The sequence below is a fragment of the Nyctibius grandis genome, chromosome 13 (genome assembly GCF_013368605.1).
Source record: "Nyctibius grandis isolate bNycGra1 chromosome 13, bNycGra1.pri, whole genome shotgun sequence".
NCBI classification, from domain to species: Eukaryota; Metazoa; Chordata; class Aves; order Nyctibiiformes; family Nyctibiidae; genus Nyctibius; species Nyctibius grandis.
This window is the reverse complement of record NC_090670.1, coordinates 17959822-17977191: the sequence shown is the minus strand read 5'-3', so window position 1 is coordinate 17977191 and position 17370 is coordinate 17959822. Positions and strand designations below refer to the sequence as shown.

The 17370-nt window shown below is 46.1% G+C and overlaps 1 protein-coding gene across 2 annotated transcripts in view; it reads right to left on the bottom strand.

Moving 5' to 3' along the window:
- Positions 1 to 1988: 1988 nt before the first annotated feature.
- The window catches only part of GAB3 (GRB2 associated binding protein 3), a 67544-nt gene continuing 52162 nt past the window's right edge, over positions 1989 to 17370 (bottom strand). Inside the window, exons 3-10 of one of the 2 annotated variants that reach the window (XM_068412101.1) lie at positions 16992 to 17208; positions 16049 to 16527; positions 13429 to 13481; positions 12038 to 12293; positions 10807 to 10888; positions 9046 to 9148; positions 7683 to 7796; positions 1989 to 6672 (exon numbers count right to left, since the gene is read on the bottom strand). In XM_068412101.1, the coding sequence (XP_068268202.1) occupies positions 6556 to 6672; positions 7683 to 7796; positions 9046 to 9148; positions 10807 to 10888; positions 12038 to 12293; positions 13429 to 13481; positions 16049 to 16527; positions 16992 to 17208 (1421 nt within the window). In that variant the 3' untranslated portion in view covers positions 1989 to 6555. Of the gene's footprint in view, positions 6673 to 7682; positions 7797 to 9045; positions 9149 to 10806; positions 10889 to 12037; positions 12294 to 13428; positions 13485 to 16048; positions 16528 to 16991; positions 17209 to 17370 lie in introns of both variants that reach the window. The other variant, XM_068412100.1, reaches the window with a different exon arrangement.

Genomic DNA, 17370 nt, shown 5'->3' with positions numbered 1-17370 from the left:
TGCTGCCGACACCCAGCGCGCTCCTATAAATATGTATAACAGGCAGAGTGAAGTCCCTCTGCGCTCTCTGCCCTAAACAACTGCAAAAGGAGCTTTAGATGCTGTTTGATGGGGAAATGCAGATCCTAAGACCTGTCAAAACACAGCGTGCAGCCTGCACTAGTTGCTGGCAAAAGCGCAGGACTAAGACTCTGCAGACCCAGGTGTTGTCTCTGCTGCTGCCACCGGCCTGGGGGGAGTCACTGTCCCTCGAAGCGCACGTGAAAAATCAGAAATAAAGTACAGGTCCATTCGCCAAAGCTCTTGGAGATCTAGTGGAAAGAAAGGAGAGATCACCACCGTGGCCCAAGACCTGTATCCTGACACTGGTACAGTCCCCAGCGTGACACGGTTGGACAGGAATGCCCATTTTTAAGGTAGTGCTTTATTTGAGTAGCTCAGGCTAAAAAAGACCAAAGCAATTGCACTCTTAAAGAGTTAAAGAAGCAAAAAGCACTGGGGTGGCAGGGAATTACTGCCTTTTTGGAGAGGTCTGTGTTTCATGCCCTGTGAAGATGACCTGGGTTTGGTAACTGGCTGGATGCTCTGTGGCTTTGCGCTTCAGGGAAGCGTTTTACGTGATTTGAAACTGCAGTGATCAGAGGGGCTAACCTCTACCGAGTGCTTACACAGTCGTACTTTTTGCTGTCAGGTTTTTCCCCTTATTATCATCTAATCACCAAAGTACTTTGCACAGAGGCGTGAGAAGCCTGAGAGGTTCCTGAATTTTGTGCAGCCTCGTGCTGCTTCGCTTCAGCACTGTTTACTCGCAGAGCCAATTTCTTGATCACAAGCTCAGAGGGCGTTGGCTCCCATGGGCTGGGCTGTCCCCACGAAGTACCCATGGAGGGGACATGCCACACCACTGTGGCAGGGGCAGCGGTGGCTTCGGCGCTGCTTGCTTCCCTCCGAGGGTCTGGGAGCTGGTGCAGGACGGGGAGGTCACTTTTCTGGGGAGTACGCCCTGCCGAAAGGGCCGTTCCCATCTCCGCTGGAGAGAGGATGTGGAAGCAGCCTGTGAACAGCAGTCAGACTTTATCTGACCTTTTATTTATCGGACCTGCCCTCCCTATTAGACTGAAAGCAAAATGTCACGCAGTTCCCTTGTTTCAAGCCCCCAGGCGTAGGCTTATCGAAATTACACGTGTCTGTGCTTGAGTTGTGCAGCCAAATTTCCATCAATGGCTCTTGAAGTGCTACGAGTTCCTCGATTCACCACAGCGGGTATCCAGCCAGGATTACAAAGCATGCAGATCCACAAGTGACACTTGCCTGAAGCAATAAATAAACTATTTCCCAAAATACCGTGCTTGTTAGCAGCTAGGCTTGCTCAGCTCTGCTCCACGGACCGCCTCCTTTCCCCTTCACAACCCCAAGACGTGCATGTTGAAAGGATCCCACGTCCCCACCTCGCTGCACGTGGAAATTACATTAACAGCAACTACGCTCCTCAGCACAGAGCAATTAAAGGATCAGGTTAAATAACAACTAGTCTTTGTGTCCAAGCCCAGAGCATATGCTGAACAAATTCGTGCTTGTGCTCTACATCTTCAGTCAGTGAGCGCAGCCCCTTCCTGCCCCTCAGCTATGGCAGCGGCAGGAGCTGGGGCTGCAACTTACCCAGGTCCCAGGAGGATGCAGACACGAGCCCAGGTCGCAACTTCATTGTTCTTTGTTTCGCAGGTCACCTGCAAAAAATATTCCTGATACACAGGTGTATGAAATTTTTATATGAACAAGTCGCAGCCTAATAAGGGATTTGAAAAATGGAAAAAGCATTCAATGAAAAATGTGGAAGTTTTCCCCATGAGCACCTTCATTTATCAAAATAATTAAAGATCACAGCTACATTTTATATTAATTTATTAGAAAAAAGATACAGTTTAATGTGCAAATATATACAACAAACATTACAATAAAACATCAGGAAGGCAAGCCCCTTCCCTCTCTCAATGACTTACTCCTTCATAAGAGAGATGACTCTTTAATGCTTCCCCCCAGATTTACAAATACAAAAATGTATAATGCTTCATTTGCACAAGACAAATTTATTTTTACTTGAACAAAAAATACTCTGGCTTTGACATGGCAAAAGTCTGCTATTTTGGTGGCTTTTTTTTTTTTTTTTTTAAACCTGAGCAAGTTTTGCGGAACGGGGAAACAAAGGAAAGGCATTGCCCTGTGCTTCATTCTCATCACAGCATCTGATGGTCTTTGAATTACTAAACCACTGAATCACTTCAAGTGAACACAACTCCAAAATCTACATCTATGATGCAATTAGTGACAGGGAAGAGAGCAGGCATTACCATTGGCACAGGTGAGCTCGCTGGAAACACTTGGCTTGAGTTAAATGGCTGTTGACATTTCTCAGGTAAAGCGTTCCTGCCTGCCAGGAAGGAATTTAATGCTGCCTCCTTTAATAAAGGAATTATAAATGGAAAACAGAGTTTAGTCCAAAAAGCAAATGACTCTTGGATCCTGCTACGCCTTGCTCAAAGGCACAAGCATTGAAAGACTGCAGAATAAGGTCATATTAAACCCAAACTGAGTAAAGACCTTGGGAATGCGTGTAACTCCCCGTTAGTACTGAAATCCTGCTCGCTCCAGGAAAGAAGTTCACATCAGATTAATTTCTTTATGATTCTTTAGGATGCATTTCAAGCAGGGGTTTGACGCAGGCTGTTTTTGTGCTCAGTGGCTACAGACAATTTCAGTAAAAGAGCTCCATCTTGTCTGTGATCTCCTCCCTCCTGCGCCTGGGTGCTGGCACACTGGTGCACTCACCGGCCGTGCCAACAGCGAGGGGAATCCAGCTGATCACCCTACCAATCACCACAGGACGGAAACCATTTAGCTTGCTTTTCCACATCGTCTTGCAACCGAGCTTCGTCCGGCAACTCCAAGGAGCGACATTTCCAATTAAGCAAAAACTATTCTGCTCGTTTAGCTCTCCTTTCCATTTTAAACGAGAAACCCCAGCGGTGCTGGAGAAGGCACTCAAAGTCCTGTTCCCCCAGGAGACACGAATGTCCTAAGGGACCACTGGCCACCCCATGCTCATGTAGGTGCAGAGCCTCTCTCTGCATCAGCTCTCATGATGCTTTTAAAAGAAATACATACAAAGAACAACATAACAGACCCACAGCAAAAAGAAGACACCCCCAGGAGCGTGCCTGGCTGACCCCGGAGCCAGTGCTAGCCAAGGGCTCTTGGCTGGGCTGCACTTTCAGACATGACACTGTCAAAAGCTGACTCAGTTTTCAGGTGCTTTCACCGGTTTCCTTTCCTCTTTGGCCAAGGGATCGGTATTTAAGAACAGACTGAATTAAACAGTGGCTCCTTTTTGCTCTGTGACATCCCTGCTCTCCCACCAGTAGGCTCTACGGGTGCTGGCCCTGGGCTGCCGCAGTTCCCAACGTGGTAGCCCATAGGCACGTCAGTCCTGTACCACAGCAGGGGCTGCTGTGGCTCTGCTCACACCAAAATCCTTAATGATGGGGTGGCCACAGCAGATTTGGCCTTTGCCATCCTCCCACCATCCTCCTCCTCCTCACCCTCTTTGGAGTATTGTGGAATTTGGCTAAAACAAAAAAAAAAATAAAAGCCTTGGGGGAGGACTGCTCTGCTTTTAAAACTTTTTTTTGTATTTTTTTTAATTTCTCCTGTTCTGTGTTGTGCTTATATGAGAATGCGTGTCACAGACCCTGGCGCAGCAGGTAAAAACAGACCTTAAATGAAAAATCTGAATAAACCCCCAAACTTAGCTTTTAGTTAAAAAGTGAAAGTTAGAAACCAGTGAGCAGTGTTTGATCAAGATAAGCGAGCGGTGAGGGCAAGCAGGGGACACGTGGAAGTTGAAAGGGAGCCATTCTGATCTAAGGACAGTCCCTGCCAAGCTATATGTTTATGTCCTTCTAGGGGAAAAAAAAAATACCAAAAGAGTTCTTTCTTTTCTAAGCTTCTGAATGATCTGGTAGCCAGGTTTGTCAAAGTTTAAATATTTTTACAATAAACTAGAATAACGAGCGAGTCAGTTGTCTCCAATAACTGGGTGTTTTTCCATTTCAGAAGATTTTTCTGACAGCATGAAAAGAAACACTCCAGTCAAACGTGAGCTGATTTGTATGCTGTTGCACTCCGTGTCGGAGCCTGCCATGCCATCACTCCCTAATTTGGGATCTGCGGTAGCACAGCATAATTTTACCTGCCTTTTGTGGGTGTTTTCTGTCCCCTACTGTAATACACGGCTTAGCTGCTCTTTTAACTCTTTCAGTACTGCAGCATACACCAAAAGCTTTCAGTGACATGTATTATTTGTACATCTTGAAAGAAAGGCAATTCTTTTTGAGCAGAAAGGCAAATGTCTCTGTAACTGTGGCCCTCCCTTGCTCACCTCTCTAACATCTCTGTGGAGGCGCAGATCCCCACCGCCTCTGCTCAAACCCACTTCCCCTGTAGCAATACCACACCCACGGCACGGTTGCTCAGAGCTCTCCTAAATCAGTTTTAGGACAAAACAACTAGGTTTTAACAAACTGAATTTCACACTAGACTGGCAAGATTTATATGGAAAAGCCTGAATTCTTTTCAAAACTTTTATGAACATTAACTTTCATTTTAGAGCTTTGGTGGCGGGGAGGCCAGCAGACTAGGAGAAAACAGCAGGTCAGCTATCTGCAGTATAAACCCCAGTTTTCCAAGCAGCTCTAGTTCAGGACACTTCATGCCTGCAGGCCTGGGTCCCCAGTTTGCCCCAGAGTCAATAAAGGCACTGGTGAACCTCGTTGTTCTCGCAGGGTAAGCTAATAAGTGCCTGGTCACCATGGATCCCCAGCTTTGTATTTGCTGTAAAGAAGCAGCGAGACTTGCAAGCACTTCAGCTCTCTTGAGGTAGCAGAAAAATGGTGTTTCTGTCATCTACGCTGCCTCTCCCAGCAGGACGTGCGACTTGGCCGTGTCTCTCAGCCTCCCAGAGTGCCCGAACAGCTGAAGCAGAATGGGTGCACGAAGGACAGTAAGTAGGAGCCTTGAAATGCCAGTGGTTTCTGCAATGACATTTCTACGACCTCTGTTTGGTAAATCAGCATTTTTGGGATGTCAGATTACAGTAATACAACACGGTAGCAACAGGCACGTGAAGGGAGGCCAGTGGCTTGGCACTGTCGAAGAGGAAATCTTTCGTAAGGGTCCTGGCTGTCCTTGCTGACAGGATCAGACCTCTCATGGCTAGTGGGACTTACTGCATGAGCAAAGCCTACAAGATCAAATCCAGTGTGGGTCACTCAGCAGTACTGCATACTTCCATGATTCAAGCGGCTGTGTGCCACCTTAAAATAAAGATTGCAGCCAAGCTTTTAAAGTTAAATATGTTATAAACTATACACATATGCAATCCTGAGATAGTGCCTGTAACAAGTCCCAAGGTAGATAAGCTTCCTGAACCCAGAGGTCCTCACGCTGCGTAAGCACATTGTTGTTTTATTTTGGCAGGCCTGCTAGCCTCTCTCGGAGCATGCTGCACTTCCTAATTCTCTTTTTTTTTGGGGGGTGGGTCTAGTGAAACAATCAGTTTGACGACTGCTACTAGCAATTCCAATGGCATTTCTTCTGCAGTTCAGATGAAAGCATTCTTGGTCCTTTGCCAGTTCTCCCAAGACTTGCAGAAACAGGCTCACAGCTTCCCTTTCTATTTTCTGGCCAGCCAAGAGCTGTGTGCCTGCAGCCTCCTGCTAGAGGAGCAGCTGCGCTGTGCTGTGCCGAAGACACTCCTCAAGACAGGGGAGAAAACATCAGTAGGAATCAGACAGAAAGGCGAGAAGTATGAGCCACAACGCAGAGAAGCAGCTTAACACGATGACTGTCGTCCAGAGGGTCTAAGACCACGCGTTCCAGTCCCATTGGTACATAGTCCTGTTTTGAGTTTCTGACAGCATCACCTCAGAGTCAAACATTTTAAACCCGAAGGAAAAATATTTTTCAAACTTCTCTTTGCTTAAGCACTATATATTCAAAAAGTTCTTTTTATTGTTTCAGTATTTTAGCCCTTAGCTGATTAGTCACCAATGCCTGTCAGATGCCCACTGCCATCAAAGCACTCTGAGCATCTGCAGTATTTGTAGGAATATCAAAAAATAGCTTTAGCAACTAGGAATTATACAACAGAGGGAGAAGGCAGGACTAACTAGATTAGATTAATGCAACATGTAGTGGATTTGTTAACATTGTGTATGACTCGTCGCAGAATCATGCCAGAAAATGGTACCATGTAGCTTACTGGTAAGGGCAGTAAAGAGGGTAATGCATTACTTCGATCATCAGTGAACCACTCGCTCATTCAACATACTATTTCCAGCTGAAATCAAAGGTTTCCATTAAAAATGCCATTCCTCTACAGACCGTTAGCATCTTACAGCTCTCTCTGCCTTTGAACTCTACTGTGATAGCTGCTTCATTAACATCGTGGTTCCAGTGCAAAAAAAAAAAAAAATCCTCCAGATCCCAAATCTTCTTCCTTTAGACTTTTGATTGCCTCTCATCTGTCCATTCCTGCTTAGTGTTCTGTAAAGCTTGAGTCTTCTGTTCATCTACCTGGACATAGTCAACTCTCTGCTCCTCAGAGAGAAAAGGTTTCTGTGGGAAAGGGAGATAAAAACCAACACATTAATTTTAGGGTTGAAAAGGGATGCTAGTGAAACTTGCCTTGATTTCCTGTTTTCCCTTTCCCTTGTTCCTTGATTGCTTCACTTCACCTTGAAGCTCACAGTGTCATCAGCTGACAAAAGCATTGCTTTACAGCCTGCTTTAGCTATAATTATCCATCTGTCACCCTGTCACTCAGCCCAGCACAGTGAGCGAGGGAAACATGCTGTTCTGGCTATTTCCATGCAGATAATCATTCTCTTCTCATCCCAGTGATCCTGCTGCCAGGGATAACCTAACTGCATTTTAACTACAGGGAGAGTTTAAATAAGAAAGCTTAGGGGCCTTGAGTCTTTTGCATCCAGGAGTATTAGCTGATGGGGAAAATGATACACAGGACATAAAATGGCCCAACCGACAACAGTTCATTGCTTTTCAGTGGTACCTACCCACCACCTGGGCAGGTTATAAACTCTTTGGAACAAGGAGTGTATTTTCTCAGCAATGCTAAGGAAATTGAAATGCTTTTGGTGATGCAAGAATAAAGATGCACATTTTGCCATGTTACAAGAGATGGTACAGTTTTACCCCGTGAATTTATCATGGGCTATAAACTTGCCACTGCAAAGAGATTTGGGGAAAAACCAGCAGGAAAGGGTTTGTGGAGACTTGATGAAAATGAAAGAGCATGCAGAGATCCTGCAAGCACCAACGAGCTTGCCCACAAGCCCTCATGGCTGCACATCCCAGCACAGTCTTGTGCCCTCTGCCGAGCTCGTGTTAATGGCATCCCTATGAGTCATGCTAAGGACACCTTGTCATCACCCTAATAGCACTTTTGTTGTATTAATCTTGAGCCTGCCACAAATGCAGCCAGCTGGAAACATGACTGGCTTCATCATGATACTTCGGGCACCTAGCAGAGTCTGATTCTCAGTCTTGTTTTCCTCCCAGCAGACAAAAAAAATAGGAGGCTGTGGGGTTTTTCAAATGACTCATACCTTCTGTACAGGGGATGGGGAAGCAGAATTAAAATCCAATGCTAAGTAATCAAGGTTAGATTTCCTTGTCCATGGAAAAGCACCACTGTATGGAGATGTTGCCTGTCTGTGTTCCTGTCAGGAAAGAAGAGAAACTTTTAATGCTCTTAAAACACGATCCCAAAAGGAAGCAGGACTACAACTGTGAGGTGGGAGACTCGTCTGGCAGAACATGAGCGAGGAGCATCAGCACCCACGTAACTGTCTATGCCAAGGGCGTGTTTGGTGACTAACCACAGGATAACACTGATGAATTGCAGGATGGCATAAAGAAACTGTGAGAGCCTTTCTCTCCTGGTAATTATGGCAAAACAAGCAAACCAAGCTGATTTTCATTCAATGCTACCAGGAAGGGCTTGTGCCCAGCTTCTCAACCCAAGCCCTTGGAAGGCTCAGATTCGCAGGGTTGCCCTCTTAACCATCATCGCTCTATGAGTTTGAAGAAATGGTGATAATTCTGTTCAAATCTAGCAACTGAAAATTAATCTCAGGAAAATCACAGATGACCACAAATGTATGGAAGGTTTTATTTGACTGGGAAAATCAAATGGGGAGTAGTTACAACTGGGACTACTCTCCTGAGCAGATTTTGATCTAGTAGAGGTGCGGGTTAAAATTTGAGACTATGGTTCATGGAGACTGTGGTCAGTTTTGCAATATATTTCTATAGCCATTGCCACTGGGCTTTGGCTGTGGAGCCAAATCTGTACACATTGGCTCAGATCAAGGGATTTGAGATCCATTTTCACCTAAAATTCAAAGGAAACTGAGATTCTGGTCTTTTGCAAGATATGGCTAAAGAGTGAAGGAAGAAAAGGAAGCCACAAAGCCAGATGTTCTTCTTTCATGGGATGGGAAGTGGGGTTAGTGCCACCAGCCAAAGCAGAAGCAATAAGAGACTTTAATGGGAGTTCTGTTTCTGCACAATATTTGGTGTGTTTCTTTAGGAAGTGCACTAGCAGCTTTCTGTCATTTCCTAGGAGATTTTGCAGGGCACACTTTTAAAAGGTGAAAAGATTTAATTTTCCTTTGCCTTAATGAGTTCTCATGTAAATATGGCTGATCCCTGTGATCTCTTGGAACTGCTCAGCAACATTCGTGGGCAAACAGCTGAGTTCTGCAGAGCAGAAGAAGGGCTTCCCTTATCTTTCTGTAAATTGGTCCCAGTGTCTTTGGTTTAAACCGTTTCATCATTTTTTAAAAAAACAGAAGGCAAAGGACAAACCTCCTCAACATTTTTTCTTAGAAAACAAACTTCTGCATTCTCCATCAATGTGACAGAGCAGAATAAAGCAAAGGATGGCTGTGTGAAAATGAAGATTACCATATGAATGTAACTTTCTTCCTCTTCTCCGGAAACTGAATTGGCAAATATTCTTGCTGAATTAATACCGTCTCTTTCTGGTGAGATAAAGCTCATTCGATTGCTATGAAGAAAAACACAGGAGAGGTTAAGGAAGCATCTTACAGATGCTCTGAAATGAAGCCAAAGCCTGACACAGTCCATATGGTGAATAAAGTCACACTAACGCTGCAGCCTTTATGGAGAGGATGTCCAAAACCACTCCTTAGTTCTAGAAAAAGTGTGCTATATTGCTGTGAGTGTTTTTGTTGTTTTTTTTTTTTTTCCTGGGATTTATGAAAGTTTGCCATCTCTGGTATGACAGAAAGCATAAAACACCAGAGCAATTCTCCATCAAGGGGCACAGAGACAGGTATCATTCATCTGGGTAATATGTGCTGATGGGGCAGTTACTTAGTTGTGCGGGTATCCACGTTTTAGGAGATTGATGTGAATTAATCAGCCACTGGAGGTGCATGCAGAGGAACTTGTCTGGCTTTGAACAGTGTAAACACATGCTATCTGTGCTACGGAGATGGCTGTGTTCAGCCCTTGTACAAGGAAATCTCTTCCACTAACATAACAGTTGGAGGTATATCGTGAGTAAATTATTGCAGGCTAGCACAATGGGGTTAGTTATTAGGAAATTAGATGGCCACTTTGTGCAGCATGAACAGTGTAATTCCTTTTGCTTTATTAGTTCCGGGCATACTTCTTTTTTAGTTTTGTTAATGTAAAACATGCAAACTCCCTCCGAGCTCATTAGCCTTCAGGACTCTGCACTATGTCAGCACTAATTAACCACAGAGCTCTGGCAGGGATGCTTGGGAGGCAGGCTACTGGGTTTCCCTAACAGGCAGCACGTGGCAGGCAGTGCCGAAGGGCTTAACCGGCTTTGGACTGTACGACTGAGAGAGGGGTCTGCAACTGAGAAACTGCCCACCTTGTGTCCCTTTTGCCCTCCCAATGACTACCTAAGGCGGGGGAGTGGCACTCATGCTAGTGAAAAAACACATTTTCCAGAGTGCCTGGGGTATGCAGAGGAGGTTGGTGGGAATTCCTGGTTTTTGCATGCACACTCCAGCCCAGCTGGCTCTCCTGTCAGCCTTTTCCCATAGTGCCGAGATCCCCGCAGCCAGCAGGCTGAAGCCCTCCCCTGCTCACGAGTTCCCTGAAGATGAATCTTTCACTGCCCTTGGAGCCCAACAGTATCCTCTGTTCATGCTACCTGGGCTTTGGGACCACATGCACTTGTTTTACCCCACAACTAATGTCCAGTAACAAAAGGTCACACCAACAGATCAAGTCTGAACTGCTGCATGGCAGTGCAGGCTACAAGTCAGGCAGATCTGTATCTTATCTGGTTCTCCTCTATATTAATTTACAGGAACAAAAATTACTCTATCACTTTGAAAAAAGATAATTAAGGCATGCTAAGCTTCTAGCCATTGCAGCAGCCACACCAGAGTGCAGACCAGCTCCAGCCTTTTCAAAAGGAACCTTCAAAACAGACTAAGCATCACTGCATGATGCTGAATGCACTGGAGCTGCCTGTTGTGAAAGGGAGCCTTGCTTTTTAGAGACAGCAAAAGCCTGGGGGATGCTGGAAGGAGCCCTGGGGAATTTTTGTTTGTGGACTTTGCCAGGAAACTGTTTCTTGTGGGATGTGATAAGTTATTTTTAACTCCATTCCACAATGTTAATGCTTAAAAGATTGGAATGGCAGGTTTCTTGTTGACTTACTAAGGCACAGTCCACATCCTGGTCACGGCAGCATGCTCCCGGATTGTAGAGAGGTTCCTCAAGTCCAGAGGAGGTGGCCGTGCTGCAAGTAGATACAAAAGGAATGACATTTCCAATAGCAGAGCTAATGAAAAGTAGACTGTTTAGAAAAATGTCGTTTTATAGTAACAGCAAGAAACTAACAGGGTATTTCACAGAACATAACTGATATAACCAAGACAGGAATCAGTAACAAATGACCACTTCAGTCAGCGCTGGAAAGCAAAGTCCCTCATTTACCCTAAAATAACAGAATAAATAAAATGGGCATAAGGAGAGCAAATGCCCCACAAGATCTGTGTCCTTGCCTCAAATTTGCTCTGCATGTGCTGCCTTCAAGAGGAAAGGCCAGTTCAGCCTACAGGTCAAAACAGGTTTTGGGCTCTCTTCTAAACTCAAAGGTCCTACACATGGAGATCAAGATCATTCCTCTCACCAGTCAATGTACATTTTCCACCTCGTACTCAAAACCCTCTAAGAAAGGACCTGAGCTTGCTTTGCTTTCTGGCAATGGTCTAAATTTCTGTCCCGACTTCACAGCAGCATTTTCTGAACCAATTGCTGAGTAGCCCTGTGGCTCTTCAGCCCAAAGAGCTTTAATGTAGGTTAGGCTTAGGCAATTTCTCTACTGCAAAGCTGAATTATATCCCCAGTATATCCTCTGGAAGTGCAACCCAGATTTTAGAGATGCCATGAAAAGCAGGAGTGGAAAATTACCATCAGTAAAATCATCTGCAGGAAATTCCTAATTAAACCAAGACCTACCCAACAGGCTTAACCAACAGCCCACACATCAAGTTTGAGGACTGATGTGTTTGGATGTCCCATTCCTGGAAGGTCAGGGAGCTGGCAAGACATACTTCAGAGATGCAGGATTTAGTCTGCTGTCTCTCCAAGGCTACGTCCATTTGGTCATTTGCAGTCAGAGTGGATCTGAAGCCCTGCACCATGCTAATGCAGCCACCCAGCCTCTGACAGCAAAAGTAGGCACGGATGCTCTTCTGCTGCTCACAAACGACCCTGCAGACACATCCTATGTTACGGTACTATAAGCCACTTATACAGCAACTCAATCCCTCTTCTAGAGCAGGAAGCACTTTGAAATGTGCCAAGGACACTATCAAAGGAGGTCACCCTTGCCCCTGCTATCAGGACCCCCTGGCTACCAATTGCACTTTAGGTCTGGGCTTACATTTCCTACGAGGCTTGAGGTCTCGGTTCACCGGAGGGGGCTCCAGGTCTGAGGGAAGCTCAGGTAATGGGCTGGTGAGTTTTTCAGTGCTGACGACAGGGAAAGTAAACGTGGCTGAGCCGGGACTCATGGGGATGTAGCCGTCGGGTGAACAGTCGGAGACGGGTGCAGAGGGAGAGGTGCTGGGGCGCATGGGCACGTAGCTGTCCTCCGTGCTGTCCGAAGCAGACGAGTAGAGCGGGGAGAACCGACAGGGCTTCAGAAGCAAAGGAAGAAAAGAAAGAGAAACAGGTCAATAAGTGAACAGCTGACCCTCTGCAAGCCAGGATGTGCTATGAGCTGGCGACAGATCTGGGCTGAGCCCCAGGCCAGGAGAGTCTTGACGTGACCTTTCTGAGAGGTGCAAGCTGGAAAGACATGAGACAAATGCATGAGTTCAGATGCACACTCCAGCTTTGGAGAAGTCCACTTCTGAGTTTCACAAGTCACTACTGGAAATGAGGACCAAACTTACTGGTGACTTAAGTTAAGTTAAATCCTCCAACTTCAGTGAGGGTGCACTTGACTCTCCCAGCAGTAATTCTGACCTACAAAATGAAGGAGGCTCCTTCATACAAAAAAACATCTGAAAGGAGAACATCTGATGAACTAGATTTTTGCAAATGTGGAAGCTGAGCAAGCAGACAGACACTCAAGTTATTTCTGATAGATGAGAATAAATACTAGCAATTCATTTCATACAGGTTAGAGCTGGCTGAGTGGTGAGAGGGATTGATTACAAACCTTGCAAGCTTTCAAAGGGGAAAAAAATATAAGTTGTCTACCACCAGAACTTACATACAAGCAGCAAAGGCTCTCCCACAGAGAAGACAGTGTCCAGCACCAGGCAGAAGACTTGGCTATGTGATGTGTGATGGTGCTACATATAACCATGTCTGTCAAAGGCTGAGTCAGGAAGCTTTGGACTGACAGAGCCCCGAATCACAGGCGCTTTGAGAGCACAGACTTTCCTATGTCCTAAAGAGGAGATATCCCTCAGGATCATGAAGTGATACGCTTCTTTAGACCCTTTTTTTCAAGAGAAAGTTTTATTAGGTGTTCTTGGTCAACAGTTTAATACTTGAGGCTACTGGTATCCTTTTTCACAACAGACGTGGTTTCACCTTCTTTAAAAACAGGGTGCTCAGTGTTGTGGCCTCCCCCTCCCTCCTCTCTTCCTGTGGCCGCAAAGCAGCAGCACAGAAGTTGCCCAAAGCCAAGTGCTTTTTCCATTTTTTTATTCTTCTGCTGAACACAGGAGAGGAATGATTGAATATCAGGATGTGAAATGATTCACTTTCTGAAGTTTGTCATTTGACAGTGTTTTAAATTTATGCAAGGTGAGTACTTACCAAATTCAAGCTAAGCCTCTTATCCCGACTTCTTAAGGAACTGCCTTCCATGTCTGCTGCAAGGAAAAAAAAGTAATTAAAAATGTGATAAGGCAGTGCAACCTTACAGAGATAATTCTGGAGTAAAGCATATGGCTCTAAAATAATTAGAGCTTTATAAATATTCCATAACTCCTAGTATTTATCCTAAATGGGGAAATCCAATGACACTTAAGACCAGAACCAACTCAGCAGCATTTCAAGAGCAATTACATCTATTTTAAGTATGATGAAACCAAGGAATGTGTTCATGTATAATCCAGCTGTAACTTATGCTTCCTGTAACACAAGCAGTTGGAGAGAAAGACTGGTGTGGTGTGGAGAGCAGGCAACCAAGCAAAAATTTAAACCCAGCTCCTGCTCTAGTCCCACTCTGTTTTCCCATCTGTCAAATTGAGGAAACTATCAAAAGTGACTGTAGGGAATATTAATTCATTATTGTTTGGAAAGTTATTTGGGAGCCTCGTATGTAAGGAGCTAGAGAAGCACATGTTATTGTACAGAGGGTGCATGGGGGAACTTGATGGTAGGGGAGAAATTCTTCTTTGTCACCCAGAAATGCTGATGTGGTGCAAGTGGCTTAAGCAAATGGGGAACAACCAGAGAAAAGGTCTCCAGTCACAGTGTCCCCTGTGCAGGCTGGCCTTTGTCTTCGTGTAGGTCAACTTTAGTTTTGAGGAAAAAGGAAAAAAAAAAATGCTCAGCAGTGGGAGATGCTTACAACTACCATTCTTCTCTGGAAAATAATTCTCTGTGCAGAAAATGGCTTTTCTGTGGGAACGCCTTAAAACGCTGCAGCCATGTTAATCCAGTCCCTGCTCTTACGGCAGAGATGTCAATACTGCGCTGCAACTGGGGGTCTTTGTGGTTGTATCAGCACAAAAGGTGAAAGTGCTAAGCAAGAACAAAGCAATACTGTTAGTGTAGATATATATTCAGATAGACACAGTCACTGTCCTGGGACAGCTACATTTATTTATTATTTTGGCAGAAAGACATTTAGGCACAACACTCTGGCAGATGCCAGGATACAGGTGCCTTACACACGTACAGCTCCTTCCCCTTCACAGCACCACAACCAGCATACGCTGCCTTTGCACTGGGTTAATTACATCTGTTCAGCTTTTACAGGTTGCCAAGGGCAAAAAATGAAGTAAATAACTTGAGTGGGCTCACTCGGGGAGTTGGTGAGGAACAGCTGCTTTCTCCCTGTTTCTTTTTCCAATCTTTCTTGTTAAACACATTTTAATTCAAAGTTTAACCTTTCAAATAGGTTCAGCTGCATTTAGGGTAAGAAAAAATAGCAGCACTTATTAATTCATTGCTGCCCCCTGTCAGGCAGAGATAACCTTGCAGCACAGTAGCAGAACATGACATTTGGCCACTTAATCCTCTTAAAAACATTTTGGCGTAAATTGGGATGGAGGAACATTAACTGTCTCAAGTGTGCTGACGGTGTTAGAGCGGCACAAGTGCAGAAGCAAGAGCAGCACCTTTCAGGGAGCAACCACATGTAACTGATAATTAAGAACACCAATTCCACTGAATGGGTGTTTCTCCAGAAACCTTCCAAGAATTGTTTGTACACTGATAAACAGGCTAGGCAGGTCTCCTTGCTTTAGTTTCTGAGCTTTAAGAGCAAGATCTAATGGCCTCAAACACTGGTTGATCATTCGAACTACAGGAGTCTAAGGGACGCTTGTCCTTAAAAACTTACATTTTCTTCCTCAGCAAAAATGACACACCACTGCAAAATACTTGATCATTTCCAGGCAGGTATTCTAGCTGTCTCCCTCTGTTCTGTGGCTCCACAAAATAAAACTTTCTCATACTGTGTATGCTGGTTTTTGACACCTTGATGTTCTGGGTTTTTGACTGTTATTTTTGTTTACGACGATGGTGCTTCAAGAACAAGTGGAAAAGTCACCTCAGCTCAGAGCAGAACTTGCTTTGCAGCAGAGCCTCGCTCTGCAGCGGGTTTTCAGGCTACCCTGACTGAAGTGCAAGGACAGAGTGGGATTTGCTCAAGGACACACAGAGTCCCTGGTTCAACTAGGATTACATCCTGGCCCCAGTGTCTCCGTGGCTTCCCGTTCTTTACTCTAAGCTGCAAAAAGACACACTGCTGTTATGGAAAGGACCGCATCTGGCAAAGCAGCACAGCTACAAAGGCATTTCCCATGTGCAAGCCCACATTTTGACCTGCGTAAACAGGGAGTTTGGCGTTGCCTGATGCAGTGACTGACTTTGCGTTTTTGTTTTTCTGTTGTTTTCTTTTTTGGAGAAGGAGGGGGCATGGAAAACTAACAAGTCATGTGGCACCCTGAAGAGATCACAGACAAATTTCTGCCCATGTGTACACACTGAGGGGCTTTTACAGAGCAGGAGCTGAATGTGAGGGACAGGTCTGAATCCTGTTCGCTAAGTCGAAACATGCATTTCAGGTTGCTTTGGGTGGTGTATGATTTTGCAGGGGGAAGGACAGAGAGGCACAATTGGAGGTGGGAACCCACTCTGCACTCGTGGGCAGCTCCATCCCTTACACCAACCCTGCTTCGCTGGCTCTGGGAAATGCACTCACCTTTCCAGTTCCTCATGTTGTCTAAGCTGGACAAGGAGATCCTTCTGGGCACCAAAGTGACCTGAGCCCGGCAGATCCCTGCGTGCCCGTTCTGGAGGGCCCCACCGCCTAACTCATCCCCTCTCCTGTCTGAGAAGTGGGTTGGCTTGGGCGGCCGTGGCGGGGGCATGTTGGACAGGACGTCCAGCTGGGTTACACCGTAGGGCAGCGCGTTTTGGCTCTTGTCAGTCTGAAAGGTTGGTGTCAGCGGTGTCCCCAGCAGTGGAGAAGAGGAGGAAAAGTCACTGGGTGGCCCACTAATGTCTACACTCCTGGATACCATGCTGGGGTTTGCCAACGGTGCCCCATCCTGGTGCACAGTGCCAGCGCTGGATGGCTGTACAAGGTACAAGGAGGGCTGGGACTGCAAGGAGTCGACAAAAACATCATCCGAGGAGGTTTGCTCCAGAGATCTGTCCGAATTCGACCAGCTGTCACACCTGCACAGAGACAGAGGTCAGGACCTGCACTTTGCTTTTCTCCTGGTTGCAACTGAGCAAGAACACAGCAAAAAAAATAAACCAAACCACCCCACAGTTTGGGACAAAATCTGTCCCCTCCCTACAGTTGTGGAAGGTTCCCCCTGAGCTGGGCTGGGAGACAGGGCACTTTGTGGAGCATCTTGGGCAGCAGCCAGCAGAAAGGGTATCTGGAAGGAGGCCTTATGTGAGGTTCCCAGCCACTCACCCTGGAAAGGGCCAGGACCAACATGCAACACTTGACTGCTAATCTGCACTATGAAAAGCCCCCTGTAAATTGGATTAGGCTGATGGTCCCCTGTTGTGCTCAGGAGCCTACCCTGAGCGGCAGGGCTCAAGGAGCAGTTTGCCCCAGTTTCCCAGGGCATCACTGGGCAGGCAGAGGATGGCTCCAGCCCGATGCATCTGGCAGACCCCAGACATACCTGTTGTGGCTGAGCTTGCCCGACTCGCAGTTGGAGAGGAAGAGGTAGTCAGGGAGGAAGACCGACTCTGACTCGCTGGGGGTCTCCTCTGCAGCAGATGCGTCAGCAGCAGCGTGGTCGACGGAGAAGGAGGGATCAGCGATGCGGGAGGTGTGGGTGGAGGCGGCCGGCGATGGCTGCGGGGACGAGGTTGTGTGAGACAGGCTCTCCACTGAACCTGCAATGAGAAAGGATGGCCCTGGCTGAGGGACGGCTCTGACCCACCCTGCCCACTGCTTCTCCTGGCCATCGCCTCCTTGCTTTTGCACCAGGGATGTTTTACCCCAAAGCAGCAGTGGGTCAAGGCAAAAACTGATTCTGGGGAGAGGGGAGCCTGATT